The sequence below is a fragment of the Myotis nattereri genome (assembly GCF_964212035.1).
Source record: "Myotis nattereri genome assembly, chromosome: X".
NCBI lineage: Eukaryota > Metazoa > Chordata > Mammalia > Chiroptera > Vespertilionidae > Myotis > Myotis nattereri.
Window position 1 is genome coordinate 12,893,689 of NC_138078.1, and position 25,209 is coordinate 12,918,897.

The following is a 25,209-nucleotide window of genomic DNA, read 5'->3' on the forward strand; positions in this document are numbered from 1 at the left end:
TTTTTTATAGTTATCTCAGATGACTAGACTAAATAAATTCCTTGGAACATAAATAGGAGGAGAACATGTGCAACTTAATTCTGATGCAGGGTGTTCTTCAAAATCCTCTTTATGTGTCTTTTTCCCCATCTCTTTCATTTTTACTGCATCCTGTTCTTTGGCATTTGTTTTGATTGATATTCCATTCACTATGCAAACATCTCTCTTTAAACTTGCTTGCAATATGATGAATAGTCTGGTTGCTTGTCATGCAAGCCCAGTCAGGATATGCAGTTCGATGTTTCAGCCAAATTTGTTCTCTTCCTACATTGCTGGTTAGGTACTGGTTAGGAATACTCATAGCAACCACAGTATTCCTTTGTAGCTAACTTTCTGATAACATTCAATGGGCCTTTCCCTTCCAAAGTACTGTTCTTTTTGTGACACTGATATAACCCTTCTTACTAGTTTTAAAAGTTCATATTCTGGAATCACCTTAACTTAATATTAGAATCATACAGTGATGGCGAACCTTTTGAGCTTGGTGTGTCAGCATTTTGAAAAACCCTAACTTAACTCTGGTGCCGTGTCACATATAGAAATTTTTTGATATTTGCAACCATAGAAAAAAAAAGACATATTTTTGATACTTATTTTATATATTTAAATGCCATTTAACAAAGAAAAATCAACCAAAAAAATGAGTTCGCATGTCACCTCTGACACGTGTGTCATAGGTTCGCCATCACTGCAATCATGTGTCATGACCCCAGACAAATTATTTAACCTCTTTAAGCTTTATTCATTAACTTATTCAATATTTACTGAAGTATGTGTAATGGGCTCTGGGGATAGGAACTGAGTGTGATAGCCAAGGTTTTCTCATCTGTAAAATGTGGCTAATGAACTGTTTTGAGGGTGTGTGTAAATTACTTAGTACAGTGCTCAATTAATGTTCATTATTATTAGCAGTATTATTTTGATAAAATTACTGTTAACATCTATGACTGTAACCTCTAATGATTCTCAATGCATCCATTCCATTATGTTTCTGGACGTGAAACTACTCCATAAATTACTAATGCTGGAAATGATCTTTTCTAGAAATATTGATGCAATGTGTGAGACTCGGGCACTCCAAAATACCTTTCATACACCGTTAGCCAAGAGATCACTGCAAATCACAACCATAATGTAAATTATGAATGGTGCTATACCTGTATCCTCTGCACATAGACTTGTCTAGATAATCTTCTAAGTTTCTTTCCAAAATTTCCCATATGCTTTAAAGATTGGGGTTATTAGGAAAAATAAACATGTCTACAGACAGATTATCTTAAGTTTTACTTAGTTTGTATCACTAGCTTGAAAATATCAAAATACTGTGGTTTCAGTTCTTTGTGTGTGGGGGAGGTGGGGGGATGTCAACTCATGTCAATTGAGAAATGTGGCAGTTATGCTGCATCTCATGCAGTTGAACTAGAGAAGATGGATTACTGAAGGAACTGGCAAAACCTGGTGACATTACTGAAATGGTTATGGAAATAAAATGAGTTTTTGTTTACTGAACGGAGCTATTTAAGGATGACAAAGAGAAAATATCTATGTGGTGGTAGAGAGTTTGCATCTATACTTTCTAAGATTAATTATTTGTGGTTTAAAGTGACGCTTCATTAGGCTGTCTTTTACTTGGGGCTGTATAGTCAGTGAAGTGCCTAAGTTTTGAACAATCAGGTTGTTTACAATTTGTCACTCATTTTAAATCCGTGTCCCCCCTTCAGTTCTTATATAGGAATTGATGAAAACAAAAGGACATCCTCTAAAATAGATACTGGGCGCTCTCAGCTTTGGGGGAGTTGGAGGAAACCCAACACAGAGCCCTTCAAAAGGCACGTGGGACCGACCTGTCTCAGTATCGCCTGGACCTCACTGGCAGGTCCTGGCCCGGCACCGGCCCTCCTGCCTCCCCATCGCTGCTTTTCTGGCTGGCGGAGCCCGCCCGCGGCATTCCACGCCTCCGTCTCCAAATGCGTGCGCGGGGCTCGGGAACCACCACGGGAGCCCACTCAGCAGCGGGGAGGGCGGGAGCGAGGAAAGCCCGGGTTCCAGCTGTAACCAGGCACTCTGCGGCGTCCCCCACCCCTCGGCGGCGGGGCAGCAGGTACCTCCTCAGCAGCCTCAGCAACTGGTGGGCGTGGGCGGCCGTCCCGCCGCCGTCACGTCTGCTCCGAGCCCCTTTGGGGCCAGGCTCCCGCCCCGGGCACTTAAGTGACTGACCCGGGCTCAGGCTCGCGCTGCCGCCGCCTCCGACGACGCTGCCGCCGCGCACGCGCTCCTCGCGCGCTTCTGTCCCGGGGCGGCCGGCGGGGCGGGAACACGAGGCTGCCGGCGCCCCGCACCTGCCTGACGGAGAGGCGGACCCCCGTCTCCGGGCGCGTGCAGGCGCGCGCACGCGCACGCGCCACAAGCGCGCCTGGCGTCCGCCCCGGGGGCGGGACCGCGCGGCCGCGAGCGGGCGGGGGGCTCGTGGCGCGCGCGCCCCGCACCCGAGGGCTGCAGAGAGATATTTCGGGTGGCAGGAGGCCCCTCGTCATTTCCGCCGTGCAGTTTGTCGTGCTGGGGCTTCACTCCCGCGCGCGAGGCGAGCGGGCAAGTTGGCTGCGGGCGTGCGGCGGCGGCGGCGGCGGCTCCTTCTCGTAGCGTCGCGACCCTCGGCAGTGCAAGCCATGAACTGAAGCCCCGGAGGGACGCACACCCGAACGGAGTGGCGGAGCCGCCGCCGCCTCGGCAGTGACCGAGAGGCGCAGTGGTCGCGGGCGCGTTTCCCTCCTGGTCGCTGCTCCCACCGCTGCTGCCCGCCTTGCGCTAAGAGACATTGCAGCCTCGAGACTCGACACAAAAGCCGCTTTCTCCGAGCTGCCTGCCCAGCGAGGCAGCGGCCAGCGAGGCACCCCACCTGAAGGCGGCTCAGACAGCTGAGTTGGTTTTGTGTCTGAGCTCCGCACCCCACGCGGAACCGACCCCGTGCTCATGGCTCTGATCATGGAACCGGTGAGCAAATGGTCTCCGAGTCAAGTAGTGGACTGGATGAAAGGTAATGACCGCTGTGCGGAGGGCGAGGCAGCCCGAGGGTGCGGAGTCGAGGCGCGCGGGAGGGAAGGGACGGCCGAGCCCGCCATCGGGGCTTCCGCAGACTGATCATGGTGTGCAGAGGGGCGGCGGGGGTCCTCCGGAGCTGGTAGGGGCTCGGGATCCCGCTCTCCTATTGTCTCCAGCCGGTTGCTCCCCAGCTGGAGAGGGACGCGGAGAGCGCGGGAGGATAGGAGGTTGGAAGCCCTGCTGCGGAATCCCGGCGCAATATCGGGCGCATCCTGCCCGCTTTCCGACCCCCCTTGACGTCCCCAAACCGGGAGGACGTGGCGACCCCGGTCTTCCCCCCCCAGGGAGGAGCCCCCAAGGGACCTGCTTGGTTGGTCGCCCCTGCAAGAGCCCCTTTGTTCCCGGGAAACCTGATGCCCTCTCGGTAGCCGCCCCTGCCAGGTGCCTTTTCCAGCGCCAACTCTCCCGGCAACTTTTAAGCCCACATATTGGGGTCAGGACGAAGCCGCCCCAGTTGGGATCGGGAAGCAAACCCTTTCCCCCAGGTTGGGCTGAGGATGCTCCTGGGATGTTTTACTTTTGGGGAGGAAAACGGGCTTCCCCTGGGACAGCAGCCGTGCTCGTGTCTGTGGGCTCCCTCCAGCGCATCACCCCGCATCCTTTGCCTCCTTCTCTTCTGGCCCGTTGAGGCTTTGGACCTCAGGGCTTTTTCTCGGGGGCTGGACGCCAGGTGAGAGGTGATGCGCATTCAAATTCCTCCTGATTTCTTCCATCTTGAAGGCTCTCTCCCCCTCTTTTCCCTGGCAATTTCTAAGTGCCATACTTATACATACTCGCCCTCCTAGTCGCAGTCGCAATCGTGGGCTTTTCTCTAGTCCCTGGGCTTTCCTGCCTCACGATCTCCCTCTGTTGTCTGAGTTAAGGGGCCTGTAGAGGACTCCCCCCCACACTCACGACTACTGCTCTCTCATCTCCCATCCCTTAAGATTCCTAAGGTTTTGGGAATGCTGACAGGGAATGAATGGAACTGAATAAATGACTACTGGCCACACTTGGGAGATGTTACAGCTTTGCTCATGGTTATTCCCAGGCACAGACTCAAGGTAGATTAGTCAGGGACCAAAGGCTTATTTGTGAAAAATGTGCCTTCTGTAATGAGAGAACCCTTCTTAGGGCTTGCTTAGCAGGCAGACTTTCCAAGATCCAGGTACTTTAGAATGAAAGGTGGGGTGATTGGAAGTAATTGAGAATGGTAGGGAGAAACGTATTTTTTTCCTCTCTTTTCCTGAACCTTTTCAGCTTGCTTATTTTTGTGGATTTTCCTTTATCCATTTGTGTTCCTTCTATTCCCTTATATGTCCATGTATTCCTTGTTTACTTCATTTTTCTTTTCTGATATATAGAAAGTGCTTTGTAACTGCAAAGCACAGTGCAATGGGAGTGTATTTCATTAAATTGAATTCGTGATTTATCGACTGCCCCCCTGTATGCGGTGCATTGTGCTAAGGTGTCGTGCCATGGGTGCCATGACTAAGACAAAGTCCTGCAGTGGCTCATCTTTTCTGTTTCTTCTTCTCTTTTCATATCTGCTATTTAAATTCTGCTTTCCGAGATTCCCACCAGCCCCTCCAACCCCATTGTCACATTGTCAGATACGGACAAACATCTGTCTTCTCTGTATCTCAGTCATGGAAGAAAGAGCAGGGTATATTCAAGAAGCAGGCATGCTTAATTAAAACCCTATCTTTGAATTTGCCTAAAAGGTTGCTTTAGTTTTAGTCTGTTCCTAAAATTCTCAAAGCAAAGCTGTCTTGGCTCCATGGGAGTCAGATTTCTTTCCAGACTACCTCTCACAAATTCCCATGATGCTTGAAGTGAGTGCTGCATACTCCATCTTCTTCACCTCCCACCCTCCCAGTACAGTCTTGCAGCTTCCCCTGTCTCTACAGTTCAGGTCCACTGAAACAAGTAGAACATATGCTGAACATATTCTGACACACATATCCATCCCAGCATGCTAGTCCTTTCAAAATCTCTCCAGCCTAAACTGTAGCTTCTTTGAAGTTGACCTAACATTGTTAGCTGCCCTTTAAATGACTGTTATATTCAAGTTGAATTGATTTCCATACCTGTTGGTGACGTGTTTTTGAGCTATTTGAAAAGATTAGTGAGGTTGCCAAGATGGAATTTGTGTATCCTTGTACACATTAGACCGGAAGAGACTGATGTCATCTGTATTTTTTAAGTCCAAACTGCTTACTGATGAAATTTCTATGAATTTTATAGAAATGTGATTTGAGATATTATCAGAAAATGAGATTTATAAGTAGTTGGATAAAATGAATATTTCCTCAACTTATAACTTACACTGTTATCTAATAAATTTTCCCCTTTTTACACTTTTCCCAAAATAGTTTACAAAACACATTTAGAACTACTTTTCACCCTTTCCTCAGATGAAATAATGTTTAAAAGTCAACTAATTTAGGCTGTAGCTTTGGAATGGCTAAACTTCATTTCATGTTGTATAACAAATAGTGTTATTAAGGCAGTACCAAAGAATGAACAGGACTTTAGAACAACTGAAACATTGTGGAAGTTAAGCATGCTCCTAATGTGATGGTTTCATCATCCTTAATATTTAAAGCACATAGCATATGCGTTCAACTAGTTCCAATCCTAAATAATTACAACTCGATATAGTAAGGTACATGATTTATGCTCTTTCTAGGGTAGTTTTCTCTTTAGTAAATAGAAAAGGAACCATTAAGCACATAAGAATAGGAGGGCCATACATTTATACTTCCAGACAATTTATATAAGTGATGTAGAAACTCAGTAAGCAGAGAGGGAAAAGAAGTGGTGAAAAACAGGCTGACAAGATTATTAAGCTGTGGTAGCATATATTCAAGATTATTTATGAAGGGCCAGTTATACATTGCAATTCATTTTGATCTGTTACTTTTTATTAAAATATATTTAAGGGAGACATAAATATTAAATTTACATATTAATTATTGGTAAAGATATAAGGAAACACTTGCATTTTTTGCTCACCCTGAATCCATTATTTATAAAATATAATACAGAATTTTATGTGCACAATGAGAATTTGATGTGACACAGTGTCAGTGTTAGTTCCAGTAAATATATGAATTCTTCATGCGTCAGTAAAATAAGCAGTTATATTCCAGATTATCTTGATGGTACTTCAGGCTATTTGAAAATATGGTATAGACCTTAAAAATGAATTTTACAAAATATTTTTGAGAAAATCAAAATCACTTAGCATTTGAAAGTAACTTTTTTTTCCAATTAGAAAATGCATTCAATCCTCTTGTGGGTTTGACAAAAATTTAAAATGTAAACTTTTTTTACAGTAAATAAAAACAAAGCAGTTATTGGAAAAAGCTATAGGTAGAAAAGTAGGCCAATAACTTTCTAATTTTTGCTCAGTCTGTTACTCTAACATCATTTCTGTTCACTTGCAGGGCCTGGAAATACCTCATAATCTGCAGTTATTTGAGTCTCCATTTTTGCCCTCTGAATGATAGTAAAAACCTCTGAACACTTTAGTGTTCCTATTATTAATGTTACGATTAATTTTCCTTGTCCGTGTCACACCCAGTAATTCCAGTTTTTTCTCACACCTTTTCTAACATTGAAACTCTTTCAACTTATCCACTTGACTAAGATAAAGTTATTTTCTGGAACCAGCTCCTTTCATGAAAATTTCCCAATGATCTTAATCCTTTTCTGGATCTAATAAAATGAGATTTTTTTTTTTCAGAGTCAACCAACAGGCCCTGCTTTACTACTCTTTTCTTATGGTCTCTGTGACTTAGCTCCATCCATTCTTGTATTATTGCGATTCCTAAAATAATCTGAATTTTAAAGATAGCCTCTTCTCAAAGCATCCCACAATTAACTGCTCTACTTTTTCCTGTTTACTATAAACCATTTTCTGTAAGAAGCGTTCACTGACTTCCAATTTCTGTCCCGATGACTCAGCCATCTTGAGGATAGAAAATGAAATACAAAAAAAGAAGAAGAAATAAAATGAAATACATTATTTTAGGTATAAAAAGCAAAGATAAAACCAACGTTTGCATACAACCCTACAAAAGGAAAATGCAGTTATGAAATAAGGTCAATTTAGTATAAATCTTAAATTCTATAAAGGAGAATGTATCTGATAAGATAAAGAAGTTTTGACAGATACAATGCTTTTCAGTATTTTTCCCCCTCATAGGATCCAGAGATGAGTTTGACATATATATTAATTAGATGAATGAAAATGTCAAAATTTTGAATTAAACATTCTTGAGAGAGAGATCAGAAATAATTCTGACAGGAACTTGAGGAAAAATATGATCAAATTGGTCATACACTTCCTTTTTAAAAATTAGTATATTCTGATTTGCAATGTGACTGGACAGTGACCAACAATCACCTACTTTGGATTTGACGTTTTTGGAATGGGAATTCTTGTCATGTTACAAAAAACGAAATTTACCTTTTCACTATGTAAAGTTTAGTTCACAAGAAACATCATTTTATTTATAATGTCATTAATGTCTGCTCTTTAAGTTAATACTCATGATTAATGCAGATTAGGAAAAAAGAGTATATTTATGTATATGTATCCTGGTCTTTATATATAATGAACTCAGTACTTCTTTATGGAAGTACTTCAATGGATTGTTTTAAATAAATTATTCCCTGCTTTGGGGAAATTAGTCTCTGTAAGGGATGGCAGTGACTTTGACAAACTTACGCCAAGACAGAGACAGGTACCAAATATAATCAAATATTTGGTAAATTTTAAGGTTTCATATGTATACAATCGCCAGTGAAAAGTGAAGATGATGATTTTAGTAGATAAGGAAGGATCCATAGGGAAGGTGGTATTTTAGCAACTGCTTAAGTAATTTATTTAAGGCATAGGCTAAGAAGGGTATATTCTAAATGTTGAGGCACAGCAAGAGACTCTAGAATTGTGATGGGGTGATTAACCACAGGGGTTGTGTCTAGATTTGTTGGATGGAAGGAGAAAGGTGGGCAGTAGAAGGAAAGTGAGGGAGGAGCAATGAGTAGGTGGCACAAAAGTACGAGAACAAATCTGCATTTTACAAAAACAATAAAAATCTCATCATGTCCTGACTTTAAATAAATACCACATTATAAAACTTTGCCTGCCAAAAATAAGCCCACAAAGAATGTGTATTGAATTGGTACAGCTGTTTCAAATCTGTTTCTCAGGGATAATTTGGAAATAATGTTAAAATGAGTTTTTTGAAGATTAATTACATCATTAACATTATGTTGTTGGATATTTAGAATTTTACTGACCCAAATTCTTACATGAAGAATGAATATAGGCTTTTAAATATTAATGGTGTTCTTAAACCAATGATAAATTATAATTTTCATTTACAGCATAGTGACCTTAGATTAGGACTTAATTTGTTCTTAATGACATTTTTAGCTTTCTACGTGACTTTCCTATAGCACCTCACACACAGGGCTTATTGTGAAAGGTGAAGGATTAGCTTCTGTAAAGAGTACTGGAAGGATGGATCATCTGGACTAATTTATAAGGGGAAGGAGGAAGGGAGGGTAAGTAATTTGAAAAAATAAAGTCTAAAGCTTTTTATTTTTTATGATTTTTGTCATGGTTTAGTTTAGTGTCTGGCTAAAGAACAGCAAATGTAGTGTTCAATTATGGGATCCTGAATTGAATAACATTCAGTGAGTGAATCCACATTATTCATATATACAGTAGGCCTGTGCTCTTAAAATGGTACATTTCTATGATTGTGGAAGCCAAAACATCGAAAGAAGTCAGAGTTGATTTTTGCTAAGTATTCTAAAACAACATTTTTATATTAAATCTAACAGCGGTATTATATTTATGTTGTAGAAAGTAAAACTGGCATGATTTAAAAGATGAGACTAGAGGCTTAACAGGAATTTAGGCTTGCAGCAGGCTGCTTAAAGCTGCACTTCCCAGACCTCCCAAGGTTATGAGTCCCTTCAGGATTATGGATATATTAGTGGAAAAGTTTGAGAAGTGGTGGTTGGGTTAAGAAAAGATAAAATTAATGTACTTTGCTTTCTCTGTTTCTCCTATTGCACGTGACAAAATATATTTTCAGCCAAGGTCATGATAAACATAGCATTTATGTTTGTTTGTTTGTTCAACCTATAGTCCAGATGAACTTCTTGGGAATGATTCTCATCTGATCCTGTTCTTTCACTTCTCACCCTCATTAGCTTAAAAAAAATGGAATGGCTTCTCGCTGTTTTTAGGATAAAGATCAAAGTCCTTAAAATGGCTGATAAGACCCTTGCAGGTTTGGCTATTGCCTGTAAAGTAGGCTACACCCGCCTTCTTTCTGTTTGCCCAGCACTAGGCCTTTGCACTTAATGTGTTTTCTCTTACCTTTGTTCTTTACCCAGTTAAATCTGACTCATCCTTCAGATCTCAATCCTCCCCCCTGCCTCAGAAAAGCCTTCCCACTTCTCTAAGTCACATCAAATCCTCCGTTATATGCTCTCCTGGTGCCATGTATATCTTTATCCTGTTTGCCAGTTTTATTTTTACATTAGTTTGTATTGTCATTTGATGAAGGCAGGGACCACATGTTTTTTGCATAACAAGGCAAAAGAAGGTATATGATGAAAAGTAGGCACTCAGGAAATATTTTTTGAGTGAAGGAATAAATAAATTTATCCACAGATTTCTTGTCTGTCAGCAAATCTGCTTTCCTAAATGACAATGCATGTAAAGTCCCTTATAATTCTCTAATGGATACTTCAGTGCCAAGTCATATATTGTGTGCCAGGATACAGTGAAAGTAGGGTTGCTTTATCCATATTTCACAGTTGTGTAACACTAGCCAATTCAGTCATCTAAATCGTGGTTTAGATTAATTTTGTTAAGAAATATTAATAATTTCAGTGAATTCATAACACTTCTATGTTTATGCTATAAATATTATTTGCTGCTATCATTTAATAGTCCAACACAATAGCAAACATTATTTTAAAAATTAAAACATATTCCTTTTCTTAAGCATTTACTTTCTTTCAGACAAATTTTCTAATTGTTTCTTCATTTTGATGTTTTTTAAAGAACTCTAAGAACATCTATGCATAACCCATAGACACATACAACAATGAGGTGATGGCGTGAGGGGCGGGGGGGGGGGAGGGGGCTGGGTGGAGGTGGGCAAAGGAGGGGGAAATTGAGACATGTGTAATAGTGTCAACAATACAAATAAAGTGAAAATTTTAAAATAATTGCCTGGCCTGCGTGGCTCAGTAGTTGAGGGTTGACCTATGGACCAGGAGGTCATGGTTTGATTCCTGGCCAGGGCACATGCCCAGATTGCAGGTTCAACCCCCCAGTGTGGGGCGTGCAGGAGACAGCCAATCACTGATGTTGCTATCTTTTTCTCCCTCTCCCTTCCTTTCTGAAATCAATAAAAATAAATTTTTGTAATCAATGATGCTAAATAACCCTAAAAAAGAAAAAGAACTAAAAAAATAACTATATACTATATTTTGAAATGCAGGGTAGATTGAAATTGATAAAATGCCTTAAGTTTATCCTCTTATAAAAGTTTAAAAATGCTCATATAAGAAATTAAAATATTTTTTCTCTTGTGAGAAGAAAATATCCTTTATTTTTGAAGTTGGAGAATAAAATGGAAAAATAGCTCTTTAGCTTAATGAGAACCATTATCTTATATATAATGTTGACTTTACATTTTTATTAATAACCATAAAAATACGATATTCAAATATGCATTTTAAATCACCATTTCTTGTATAACTTTCCAGCTCTCCCTGTAATTTTGAAAAATAAATTTAAAATTTTAAACTAAATATAAATTTATTTGAACTAATTTTTATGGGCACTTGTTAAGAGCCATGTAGAGAGTTATTGTAAAGCGTTAACTTGTTGAATATAGGTGCCTCTTGCAGACTTAGTGAATTACATGCTTCTGATAATCACTACTAGGTAAGTTATAGATATTTTTTTAACAATGCATGTTTTCCCCAAAAATTGAGAATGCTTAAGATATAAACTACAATACGTGAAATTTTTAAGACCTTAACATAAATATGCCAGTCTGTTAACTCTTAATAAAATAATACCTCCAGGCTTAAATATTCTAGTTAGTACTGAAAAACAGTAGGTTGCAATTGTGCCCTGATTTGAATTAGAAGTAACTATTAAACATGATAGAAATTTGGTGACTTTAAAGATGTATTTAGTTCCTTGTTCAATTCAAATTACAATTATTAATTTAAATGGAAGTTTTTATTATCTTAATCTTAACATTTCAGGAAAGAAAGGGTCGCAGGTATTTGCATAAAATCATGAATTTTAAATTTTACTAAAGTACAGTAACTGTTGTTTTAGTTTTCTGTGTTTATCTGCTGAATATTTTGTCATAACAAAATTGTTTTTAGAACTAAAATTTATTAAATAAACCAAAACTCACAATGGCATTAATGTATTATAATTTGCCACAATAAAAACGTTACGAAACTAATATCAACTATAGCACACTTGTCTGTTTTATATTTACTTGACATTAATGTTCTTGGAAATTAGTCTTATTAGATGGGTTGGACAGTCGTTTGATAACATAATAGATAAGAAGAAACCACATTGTTAATTGCCTTTAAAGTGTTGCCCAATTTACTTTTTGCTTGTTAGAACTTTTTGTTTTGTTTCAGCCACATCTGCTATTTTTAAAATGGGCTTGAATATGTTTTCTCAAGTAATATCTACAAAAAATCAGTGGAAGGCTTAGGTCCTGGATTTTACTTTTTTCAAATTGTTTACCAAAGATTATGAAAGATTCTATTTTCTAGCAAGTTGTGAGACTTATTTATAATGTAATTTATTAATAAAAGATTTTAAAATACTTGCCTTAAGTATTTATGCTGAAGGATTAATTTCAGCAACATTAGCTGAATTCTTGTAATAATTTTGGTATGTTTTATATGTGTATATGGGAGTTTATTTTTTTTCCTGGCTGAGCAGAAAAATCCTATTTTCATTTTGTACAGTTTATTTATATTTGGCTTTCAAAACAAGCCACTGGGATATTAAAAACCTATAAAGTATTATAGAGTTTTTACTAATGGTGCTTAAAACAGACATGTAGTCCAGTTGCTTTATGGAGCCTATTGTGTGTAGACCAAGTTCAATGTGTAGAGCCAATGTGGATGGCAGGACTAGGTGCTGTGGTGCGAGGTTTGTGGCAGCCTCTGTTGGTATCACTGTTGCATTAAACCAGTGGCAGAAGGTTTCCTCCTGTAGAAGGCTGCTCCCTTGCCTTCTAGCTGTCCGATAGTAGGCTTTCAGTTTGATATTGAATTGTCTGTCACACAGAGAGGGAAGCTTGTTCTATGGAATATTTAAGGCTAAATACTAGTAATTTTTTTCTTTCTAGTATATCTCTAGACATAATATTTTAAGTATATTGTGGTAAAAGGAAATTAATTCAGATCCTGTTTATTTGGTATTTGTGATCATTTCAATAGGCTTCAGTTGAAGTTTACTCTTTATGTGAAGGATTTGGTGATCAATCTAATAGAGCAAACAAGATGGGAAAGAAATTATTTGACCCGGAAATACTATACTTTGCAGGAGCCATTTCCATACTGTAAATATGCTAGCTATAAATGAGTTGAATTTTTAGTTAGAATTTCTGCACATTTAGAATCATTATTTTTTTATTTTTAGAATACTTTTTAAACATTCTCTGATGCAGCTTGGTTCTTCCCCTCATTCAGCCAAATTGGAAAGGTCTCATTCACTTCACATCTTTATTAGTAAAACTTAAGAGATAAGGAACAGTTATTAACAGCTTTTTCCAGGTAAGGTGTAGAGAAGTTAAGCAGCTCAACAGAGATTGTAAAGCTGTTCAGTGATGGAATTAGGTTGGGCATCAGCTCTTTTTTTTTCCCTACTGGATTGGATTTATACTTTCATGGATGAAGGACACAGTTCAGGTTTGTATATACTAGTAATTATCTACAAATTTGATTTTTTTAAAAAAATTCCTGAATTTTCTACCCTTTAAAATGGGCACCATACAGTATATGGTAAAGAACACTAGAATCAGATGCCTGGGTTAGTCATATCCAGGCTCTATTACTTCCTAGCTGTGTGATCCTAGAGAGGGAGAGTTTAAGTAACTTGCCAGGTTTTCTCATTTTTGTATAATATGGGTAGTAATATTACATACTTCATAGAGTTGTGGTGTGCTTAAAATGGTGCCTGGTACATAGTAAGTACATGATAAATGTCAGCTTTTTTAATTTAGAAAGAGGTTGTACTCTGTTGGCAAACTTCAGAGGCAGAACTCCTAATAGATAATATTTATTGAGTGCTTACTGTATACCATGTACTGTGCTACATGCTTTCTCTGCATTATTTTGTGCCTATCCTAACCCCGAAAGGTTCAAATTATCCCTGCTTTACAGATGAAGATTTTGCTTAGAAACATTGAATGACTTTTCCTGTATACCCAAATACTTATTGAGCAGGTGTTCAATAAGTATTTTGAAGAGTGAATAAAGAATAAGTGGAACAAACAGAATTTGAAAATTTTCTAACTGGTTCCAGAATATATAATTTTGCCACCTTGCCTTTTTTTTTTTTTTTTTTTTTTTTTTTTTTTTTTTTTACCAGAGGTAGATGTTACATGAGAGGAATCCTGGGAATACTTTCAAAGATGTGGATGCCCTCTCCATCAGACCTACCTCCTCTAGTATGTGCTAAGGTGGGCTATAGTTCTTAGGTCCTTCTGCTCTCTAGCCTGCATATCTGTGTGTGTGTGTGTGTGTGTGGGGGGGGTGATGTGTTGCCACTCAGAATAGGACTTGAGCTATTGAAAAAGATGCCACAGAGCACTATAGTCTTGGTGATATTGTTCTTATTTTGAAGTTAACCCCAGGAGTTTAATGCTCTCCTTTGCTTAGTCCAGACTTAGACAAAAGATCTACTTCAGACCACTGCCACTACCAACCCAGGGCTGAGATATTTAATTCTAAAAGGATTGTTGATAAAAGCACATGGTGCCTGATAATAGATGTTCATAAGCAGCATATATTTTAGTAGAAATAATGAATTCTGTTATATTCTTTTGTCCAGATTTACTTAGCAGTGTTTAGTATTACTATCTGCATTTCATTAGTGTTTCTTTGAATAGCAGATTTTATTCAGTGTATTCCTATGTAAAAGCCTTACCTACCTACTAAATGTTAATTGTTCCCCTCAAATTGTTTTGTTTTGTTTGGAAACATTTTCACCATAGACCAATAGCGTAGTGAATCACAAAAGGAACTTAAGTGCCGAAACCGGTTTGGCTCAGTGGATAGAGCCTCGGCCTGCTGACCGAAGGGTCCCGGGTTCGATTCCGGTCAAGGGCATGTACCTGGGTTGCAGGCATATCCCCAGTAGGAGATGTGCAGGAGGCAGCTGATCGATGTTTCTCTCTCATCGATGTTTCTAGCTCTCTATCTCTCTCCCTTCCTCTCTGTAAAAAATCAATAAAATATATTTAAAAAAAAAAGGAACTTAAGTGCTAGTGAAAAATTTAGTCATAATCAGTCAAAAAACTTGTGAAATCAATGTAATGTACGAGTGGTCAAGTTGAGCTAGAGATGTTGATCAGTTGAGTACTTGTAAAATGGTACTGATAGGTATAATTCCATCTATATTATACATATTTAAAATGATACGTATGGTTTTGCCTGTGTATCTAAAATATATATGTTCTGGCATATATTTAGGAACTTAAAGTTGGATTCATTCAGAGTAAAAACACAAAGATTATATTTTCTGTTTCTCCTTGTTTTAGTTTAATAGCATTGAGGTGAGTTTTGCTTTAGATTGGCAGTTTTAAAATATTTGAAAGCAACTTAAATTGTTCTTTGTTTGTGGAGAGAATGATTTGAAGTCTCACTATACATGAAAGCTACCACAATACCCAGGACAATAGGCATTAAAAACAGCTGTGAGTTGTGGTTATTATCAAATATTTTGAAGTGGCCTTAGCTTTGTCCATTTGATTATATAAAGCACTATTTCTCTTCTAAAGCATTCATTATCTTTTAAAACCCATATGAATGGAAATTAATTTTGTCTGGGGATGTTTTTGAGAATTGTATTACTTTCCTTTAAATAATTGTTGACATCCTATGTTAATAAACACTCTGGTAAGAGATAGACTTTTAAATATGGTAAGACCATAAATCTCCAACAACGTTTCATTTTAAGATGTGTGTAATTTAATGTTTAAAGGAAATATTTTCTAATTTTGAGATTTTTTTCAAATGAGGCTGCTTTGCTAGCTTATTCTGCTTATTAAATATGGTCTTACCATATATAAAAGTCTATATCTTACTTGTAACCAACACACAGAGAGAAAATAAATACAGCAGGATAGTATCTTGGGATCTAGTAACATTTTTCTCCCCACCAAAACACCATTAATGAGGTCACAACAAAATTAAGGTGTATCTCTAAAAAATAAATACTTAAAAAGTTATACATTACACACTCACCCCTACAACACTGTTATCACATCAAAATTCATTCCTTAATATCCTTAAATATCTAATTGTTCAAATTTCTAGTTTCATAAATGTCATAAACAGTTTATAGATTTTTTTCTCTTAAATTGGGATCCAGATAGAGTCCACACACTGTAGTCTACCTTATTCTTTTTTCCTTACATCAATCCTTTGGGACCCAATACTCCCTTTATATAACAGGCATTATGTAATGTCTCCTAAAATAAATAGATAATATATAATATCCACACATAATTTTTAAAAATTCCCCTTATTGTAACAAAAGGAAAAATAATCTATAAAAATAAAATTGGTTTTTATATGTAGATGCTCAATATAACTATACCAGAAGAAACAAATTGATATTTTTGCCTATTTATAATGAGCCTATCTGGATTTTTAAAAAGCAATAAGTTCTGAAGTCATTCCATATAAGTACAAGAAAACGGAAGAGTAGATGAACTGATAAACACTGGAATAAAAATGTATATTAGCAGTAGTACAGGCTAGAATAATTTGATATGTCATCCTATTAATTCATCTTGAGGAATTATTAAAAGTCATATGGGAAGGAACCACATCTTTTTGGAGAAATGGCAGATTCTAGGACTGGAGAGGGATTATTTAAGGTGATCCTGGAGCATCTTGTAGTGCAAGAAAGCAAGGAAATGCTCAAAGAGGGCATGTTAAAGACTTGGGAGCCATTCTGAAAGAGTTCTCAAAGGCTAAAGCTGGAATAATTTGAGCAACAAAAATGGTATTTGGTTATAACCCAGTGTATAAAATAAATATCTGAGAGTCCATACTGATCTAAATAAATGTCTAAATAAATGAGAGAAAAGAGAAAAATCTCCCATTCAGAGAATTCCAAATAATTTATGTAGATACTTTCCTCTCAAGGAGCTGCACTTAACTCCCCTCCCCTTGATTATGGTCTGTACTTAAAGACTTGTTTCCAAAGAGTAGAGGGTGTTAAGGGGAAACAACTTTACAATGGAGAAACCTAGTGAAGACTACATTGGCCAGGTGATGCGGGTTTGCATCATCATTGAAAAGGCATGTTGATAACATGTACCCTTAATATAAAGTTATGAGAATGGCACTACACCCTCATGATCTTCCTCCCCCAAATCTATAATTCCACTCTAAGCATGAGAAAAACATTAGGCAAACACAAATTTAAGGATATTTTACAAAATACCTGACCAGTACTCCTACAAACTGTCAATGTCATAAAAAAAAACAACAAGGAAAATATGAGAAAAATCACAGCCCAGAGAAGGCAAAGAAGACATGATGATGTTCTGAATAGGATCCTGGGACTGAAAAATCACATTAGGGAAAAAAATAAAAAACAACTAGTGAAATCGAAATGGTGTGAAGTTTAGTTAATAGCAATATACCAGTGTTCATTCCTTATTTGTGACAAACGTATCATACTGATGTGAGCTATTAGTAAAGAATATGAATGAGAGGTATACAGGAATTATCTATACTATTTTGCAACTTTTTTTGTAGTTCTAAAACTATATTAATAAAGAGCTAATATGCTAATGGTTGATATGGGGTAATGGTAATGACCAGGTCATTAGCATAATAGTTGGGGCCTTGCTCCGGAGATGGGGAGGAAGCAGGGAGGCACCCAGAGAGGACATGACCAGCCTGAGGCCACTCCAGGGACTGAGGGTGTGGCTTGCACACTGGGCTCCTAGTTCTAAAATTAAAAGTTTATGTAAATTTTTGAAAATTGGAATTTATTTCAAATTTGGTATTCCCCAAAATAAGCAATATCTCGTATGTGAAATGGTTTTGTTTTGCCTCTCTGTGAGTGTTAATAATAAGGTATTTTCAAATAGAAACAAAAAAGTCAAGTGAGATACAAGCAGTTCTTTAGTGTGGAATTGTTGCATCCATTGATTCAGCAATCATTCAGCATCCCCAAACTCCTTACAATTCTCAAAATGCTCCCAGGAGTAACATTGGCCCTGTCTTGGTATCAAGAACCCTTCTGCTCTACTTCCCTGTGTAAACCTCATGCTTTTCCACAAGTGGGAAAAAAAAACACCGAAAACAATTTTCTTGAATGAATGATATGCCTTGTTTCCCTTCCACTGAAATTAATCTTTTACCTGAATATTTTTTAACCTTTTGCTAATCAGGAAATGTGTGTAAGAAAAGGAAACAATGTTCAGGGGATAGGATGGGATGGAGACCACCAAAAGTTAGCCCCATCTCCTTATTTTACCTCACTGCTAACAAATTTGCAGTTAAACTCTGAGATGGAAGATTGTGCTGTTCTAAACTCTGTTAACTAAGCCTGATACCCAGCACTCCTAATTGTAGTTTCTGTTTCCTGCAGACACAGTGTCAGAATGTTAAATAAGGCGTGAAATTTTTGAGCAAATAAATGTTAGGCTTTATAATAATTGATATTCAGCTGAGTATATAAATGTGTATATAAATATGTACACACATTTACTTAGGACATATATTTGCCTAGGGCATATAATGCTGAAATTGAATAAGTGACCTTTTCTCATGGCTTTTCTGCAAGAAAGTCAACATTTTTATTTTTATCATTTAATGCAACACCTTATTTCCATTGTATTATGGAGTCATATAATGTGTTTAGTAGCTGAGTTTGGATATAAGGGTGGTTATAACTAAAGGCCTCCTTTGGCCACATCTCCAAGAAATTCTATTAGATTTCAAAACAGTGCTACTTTAATACTTGTACTTTATTCCTGTATCTTTTTGGTTAAGATCTTCCTTGTTTACTAGTTTATTGGAGTGAAAATTCTGAAAGGAATAGTATCTAATAATAAGATAAAACTGTGACTAGGAATTTAATGCATTAACCCGATATGTTTTTCTTGCCAAAATAAATTGAAATGCTATAATTATCACAATTTCAACTTGATTCTTTATTATTAATCCACCTCTGTAAAAGTGTGAGGTTCTGCTGTTGATGTGAATGTCTAATAACTGTCTCCTTGTCATGTTGTTTTCCTGATGTTATGCTCTGTATGAGCTTAGATATGCATTAATTTGTTATCTGCGAAATGCTTCTGCTTTTTGTACAAAGTATTTCTTAAGCTATGCTCACAGGAATGAAATAGCGTTTGTTTCATTTGTCTGCTTTGTTTTGTTTTTATAAGGTAAGAACGCTTTGCTTTTAAAGAAATCACAAAACAACCTGTGGTGTGGGTAGTGGGTTCAGGCTAGAAGGAATCAAAGTGGGACATCTCTAATATTTTCAGCAATACAGATAACTTAAAAGTACATAACCTGTTGAGATTGTACATTAAATATCAAGGATTTGAAGCTGTATTTGTATATGTGAGTGGAAAGGATGATCTGACTTTCCAAGAGTCTCCAATATCTATTCTAGGATAGAATCTCCCTCGGGATAGGTGGGCGATATTTAGAGTGAAGTTCTTTTCACAACTTTCCAATGTAACTTTCTTAACAAAATTACAAAGGTTTAGGATGACTACATGTTGCAATAACACAGACAGTCTTCTAATAATTAAAAACATAATGTCAGAAGCAAATTGTGTGATTTGCATTACTTGAGAAATACAGATGGCAAGAAGTAGACTTGGAAGCTTCTTCGGAATGCAGATGGACACAAGTTCTTCCATGACGTTAATTAAGGGTAATCATTGTATAGTAACCACTATTTTGTTAGCTGCCATGAATTTAGCATTTTACTTTTCCCAAGTGAAAATGCCAGACGATGCCTTTCAAGGCTGCTGAGAACATCTTTATCCCCTGTAGCCATGCCAAAAGACTAACTTCCCCTATCCTACTGTTCTCTTCTTCCATCTCTACATTTCATACAGATGAATAAAAAGAGATTAAAGAGATAAATATCTTGTAGGAAACATTGTATGTAGAAAACAATACAAATTATCTGTAGGATTGAGTTGGAAATACAAGTCTCTCAAGTTGCGGCCCCACTTCACTTATGTCCTGTATTTGCTGTGTGTGTTTAACTCATCTCTTCAGTTCTCAAACTCTCAGGTTTGTTTTGTGGTGGTGGTGGTTTTTGTCTAAAAATGGGACTAGGAAAATGTGCATTTTAGGGAATTCTGAAGAATAATTAGTCAAGATACATTCCGGGTAGAAATGGAGTAACATTTTGACACTGGCAAAATAACTGTTTATTAACACATTGTTTGCGGGTAGTTTTTATCGCGCGCTAACAGGTGGCGCGGGCCATTTTTGCTAATTTTTTGCACAAATGGCAACGTTCCGTAAAATTACGGTAACTTTAGTTTACGTATTTATACGTTACCCGCATTCTACCGCTAGTCTATAAAAAAACGTATTAATACGTGTCCCGCGCTCTACTACACTGGTAGAACATATAAATACGTAAAACGTGTAAACACGTTTCCTGCATACAATGTGTTAATTAACTAGAGGCCCGGTGCACAAAAATTTGTACACTCGGGGGGGAGATCCTTCAGCCCAGCCTGTGCCCTCTCGCAGTCTGGGACCCCTCGGGGGATGACCACCTGCTGGCTTAAGCCCACTCCCCAGAGGATTGGGCCTAAGCTGGCAATCAGACATCCCTCTGGCAGCCTGGGAGCCCTCGGGGGATGTCCACTTGCCAGTGGGGAGCAGGCCTAAGCTGCAGTCGGACATCCTTAGCACTGCTGAGGAGGCGGGAGAGGCTCCCACCACCACCGCTGTACTGGCAGCCATCAACCTGGCTTGTGGCTGAGCAGAGCTCCCCCTGTGGGAGCGCACTGACAACCAGGGGGCAGCTCCTGCATTGAGCGTCTGCCCCCTGGTGGTCAGTGTATGTCATAATGACCAGTGATTCCCAGTTGCTCTATTGTTAGGGTCAATTTGCATATTAACCTTTTATTATATAGGATTACTGAACAGGATTCAAATATCTTTATGGAAAAAGGATTTTTTAAGGATTCCAATTTAGAAATAAATTACTGGATATACTAGTAGCTCACATAAGTTTGCCTTAAGACGTGGTGTACAAAGAAGATTATACTGATTTAAAAATGTATATGGAGTATAAATTTCAAGAGGCTGGCTCTCTTTTGAGAACTCTTTCCCTCTTACTAGCTTCTGTCTTCTGTGTACCCTAACTTCTATCTCTAACAGCTTTATTGGAGCATTTCTCTCTGGACCATTTCTTCCTTTGAGTCCAAGGATTACTGCATAATTATTAGAATGGTATCTCTCTCTCTTCCTGCAGGGAACCCAGTACAAGGGTCAGAAGGCATTGCTGTTAATGTCTCCGCCATCCCTAAGTCTGAAGCAGATAAACACCTCATCTCAGTAGTAGACCCTGCATATCATGATTTCTTGTACTTCTCAGCATTATTTTACCAAAAGGTTCATGATCATTGAAATTTCATTTCTCAGGCTGTGTCAGAGTTTTATCATAAAAAGTCATGTACACTGTGATCAAAATTGTTAAACACTGAATCTGTGCAGTGAAAATGACAGGTACTTATAAGCTCTAGAACTTCATTTAATGATAAGAATGTATTGACTTTTCCTAGTAGAAATAGTCAATTGTAAGAATCAAATGAACCAATTCAGTTGAGCTTGGATCACTGAAAACAAGAGAGAATCAATGGCAAAACAATGCCTTTTCTCATTCATGTGTCACAAGTGGTATTTGGATTGAGGATAATTGAGAAGCATTAGCCTGCAAATTAGTTTTCATCTTGTATAGAATGTTGTATGGAATGGTTGTTGGAAAGTGTACTTTCCCAAAGCTAGTATACTGGCTTTTTTTAATTACCAGAAGTTTTGTTTTTCTTGTTAGGTTTCACATTTTGATCTACATTTGTGTTTTCCTTGGAAAAATGGGCTATCTATCCAACTCATATAAAATTTGGTAGAATTTTTAAAATATGAAAAGAGCTTTGTTTTAATCATTATAGCAATGTGATGACAATGTTGATATTAAAGCTTTTGAGAAATATCTTCTTTCATCGTGATTTTGTTGCCATTGCTACTTCCTCCATCTTTTTGATATTGATATGTTTCTAAATGACAGGACAGCAACGTGCCAGATTTTATTCTTTCATTCAAACTTTGGATTTTATTTGGGGGGGAGCCGGGGGTCAGCTCTGAGCCATTTATAACTCACTTTTTAAAATCGTGTACATTTTAAACTAAATGAATGCCAAAAATAAAATTTAATTTAAAAAATGAAAGACAGTATTGACATCAAGTGGCTGAGACAGCTTTGCTTGCATCAGAGTTACCTAGAGTAAGTAATTTGGATTTCTGCATTCCTTTGCTATAAAAATAAGTCAAGTGGTGTGTTCTCTTTTAAAACTCTAATATTATTTGATTCTAATTTTTTTCATTGATTCTCTTATTTGGTTTAAAAGCAATGAGTGATGGCCATTCTTGATTTTATTTATATCTACTTTAGTGACTCCTAGTGACAGTTGGACATTCTGAATTTAGAAGGATTAATTTTATTCTTTGGGGTGGTGAACACACAGTACAATATACAGATTATGTATTATAGAATTATACACTTGAAACCTGTATAAAGTTACTAACTAATGTAACCCCAATAAATTTAATAAAAATATTTTAAAGGAAAGATATAAAAATAATATATATTTATTTCATAACTTGAAAATAAAATCAGGATCTGTGTAATTTAATAGTTCTATAGTTAACTTCTGGATATAGGTAGATGTATTATGGATGTATGTCACTTAAATTCTTAGCATTTTTTACAGCTTTTTTATAGTTATTTAACATTTGTGGTTTTAATTATACTTGATAAGCAAATTTGAAACACAAATACAGTTTTTTTGTGTTATTGTAGCACATTAGTTAAAACAGTTTTTAACATTTCTTTTATAAAAAGAACATGCTTGGTTGCTTTACACAGTGATACTCTTGTTCTCTGTGAGATGAATTGATAGGAAGTTAAAATCAGAAAGAACTTTTAGAAATCTCTTGATTCTATGCTATCATCTTACCTGAAAGCAGCTGAGCTCAGAGAGGTTATAGGAATAAATTCACGTCTTTCTAGTAGCAAATTAGTATAACAAAGAACCCAATATAAGAAGGCTCAGAAATCATATATTACATCGATCTTTTCATTGTTTTTAAGGACATATCTGTTAGGAACAAAAGAGAATAAATTATTTTGATCACTGGTGTCAAAGCTAGAACAGGTCTTAATTAACACATGCAATAGGCCTACTTTGTAGAATAATCCCCTCATTATGAATGTTTGGTTTAGATTTTATTTTATCATCATCAAATGTAAGAGTCCAAGTATGCCAAACTTCATTTATATGGAGTTAAAATTCTGTTAACTGCCAGAAAAACTTCTCCTGATGGTCTTCTAATCTCTGTGGGCTCTGGACTCAGTGATTTTAAATCTCATTTTCTTAGGCTTTGTAGATTGTTAGTGAAGTCCAGTGCAACAGGATTAAACCCCAGTCCAAACACACAGTAGACTTTGTGGTCGGTTTAGAGCTGAATAAGTGGTTTGCTATGCTGAATAATCTATTGGATTCACTTATTTTAGTAATTTGCCATTTTAATTACGAACAATATACATGTATCTAAAACTCTGTGGAATACATTTTGACCCTATATTCTTTAACTTTCTGTATCACTGTATTTAAGTAACCTCATTCACACTACTAGAATTATTACATGGGTGGGCAAAAGTAGGTTTATTGTTTTTATTGGTATAATGCAAATAAGTAATACAATGATGAATTAATAAATAATAATACAAGAATAAACTGTTTCACATAGTAACAACTGTAAATCTACTTTTGCCTACCCTTGTAAATTGGAATAAATTGGTCCCTACCAACTACAAATATCTGTATTTGATACATCAACGATCAAGGCCAATGGATTATTTTAAAATTTGTTCATAGAGCTTACTTGCTGTGATGTCCTCCTTTACAGTAAAAATATATTCTTCTATAAGTAGATATTGCATCATTTGTAGTCTCATTCATTTCTCTTTCCAACAGTCCTATGTCTTCATATTAATTAGAGCCTCAATAGCTGGAATCTCGGATTTGAAAGAATTATTTATTTAAAATTTAGGCAGGGGTCCTCAAACTTTTTAAACAGGGGGCCAGTTCACTGTCCCTCAGACCGTTGGAGGGCCAGACTATAGTTTAAAAAAACAAACAAAACTATGAACAAATTCCTATGCACACTGCACATATCTTATTTTGAAGTAAAAAAACAAAACGGGAACAAATACAATATTTGTATTTGCATGTGGCCCGCGGGCCGTAGTTTGAGGACCCCTGATTTAGAGTAACTACAGCAGTGTGACATCTGCATGTATTAGGGGTTCAATAAGGTAAGTAAATAATATAACCTTAGTGAGATTTCAGGTAATTATTTTTTAAATATATGGATGCCAAATAGGGAGAAGTGGCTACGTAAATAAAAGTATTCAACAAAATGGAAAAAAAAAAAACATATTATGGATTTTTTCAAGTTTAATATGTGCAGGTCTCTTGTATTATGTGTGCTGCCAAGTATTCAATAACTAGATAAAAACGTGAAATACCACTGAAATACCATTGTGTGTTTCCTATTCTAAATTTATTTCTAATGGCATTTATTGTCCTTTAGGAATACTTTCTTCTATGTGTTAAGTTTTAGGTACTGTATTTTTCAAAATTTGTCATCCTTTAACAAAGGCAATATTATGTAACTTAATCACTGGAGAATGAACTGTGGCATTATGCACATTTTTTTTAGTTGCTGTCAAAAATGGAATAATAACACGTTTCCTGCCACCATAAGAAGTGTGGTCACCCCAGGACAAGCACTGAGTCATATTTCTTGGGCCATTAGGAAAAGTTCACATCATTGGCAGCCACCTGCGCTCTTCATGTTCCATGACAAATGGCAAACTGGCACATGCTGTTACTGGAATATTTCTCAAATGTCTAATCCCAGGAAAAATTAAACTAAAGCCTATGGCTTATTTTGATCAGTAATTTTGAGTTCTTAATTTAGTTATTTTTTTTAACAAATTTGTAATTTTTAACTACATTTATATTATAACTTGATATGGTAAAACTAAAGCATCTTGTACAGTAAAGACCTAAGGAACTGAGGCTTGTTTCTATATTTTAAAGATGGGTTAACCAGTCTCAACAACCCAGACAACACTGGAATGTGACCCTTAATGTTTTTTTCTGAATCAGTAGTTATACAGCTGTTAATTAGAGGCTGGTTTTGTGGGGCTGAGCCCTTTTACATGTGGAGTCTGATGCTATCTGCAAGTAGGTAGTGTCAGAATTGAGTTGAGTTGAATTCTCTTACACCCTGCTGAGCTGGTAAGAAGTGTTTTCCTCCTTTTATACGAAAAAAGGAATAAACAGGGCTACCACATTCAGTTGTGTAGCTTTTCACTATCCCTATATGGCTCTGCATGTTTGCAGTACACAACCTGCACAACTCTACCGTGTCCTCGGATATGTAAGGACATGGACTTGAAACCTAGAGCAAGTAAAAAGAAAC

At 37.2% G+C, this 25,209-nt stretch overlaps 1 protein-coding gene across 5 annotated transcripts in view; it reads left to right on the forward strand.

Annotated features, from left to right (window-relative positions):
* Positions 1 to 2,472: 2,472 nt before the first annotated feature.
* The window catches only part of CNKSR2 (connector enhancer of kinase suppressor of Ras 2), a 249,663-nt gene continuing 226,926 nt past the window's right edge, over positions 2,473 to 25,209 (forward strand). For all 5 annotated transcript variants that reach the window (XM_081115465.1, XM_081115466.1, XM_081115467.1 and 2 more), the window contains exon 1: positions 2,473 to 3,073. In XM_081115465.1, the coding sequence (XP_080971591.1) occupies positions 3,010 to 3,073 (64 nt within the window). In that variant the 5' untranslated portion in view covers positions 2,473 to 3,009. The remainder of the gene's footprint in view (positions 3,074 to 25,209) is intronic.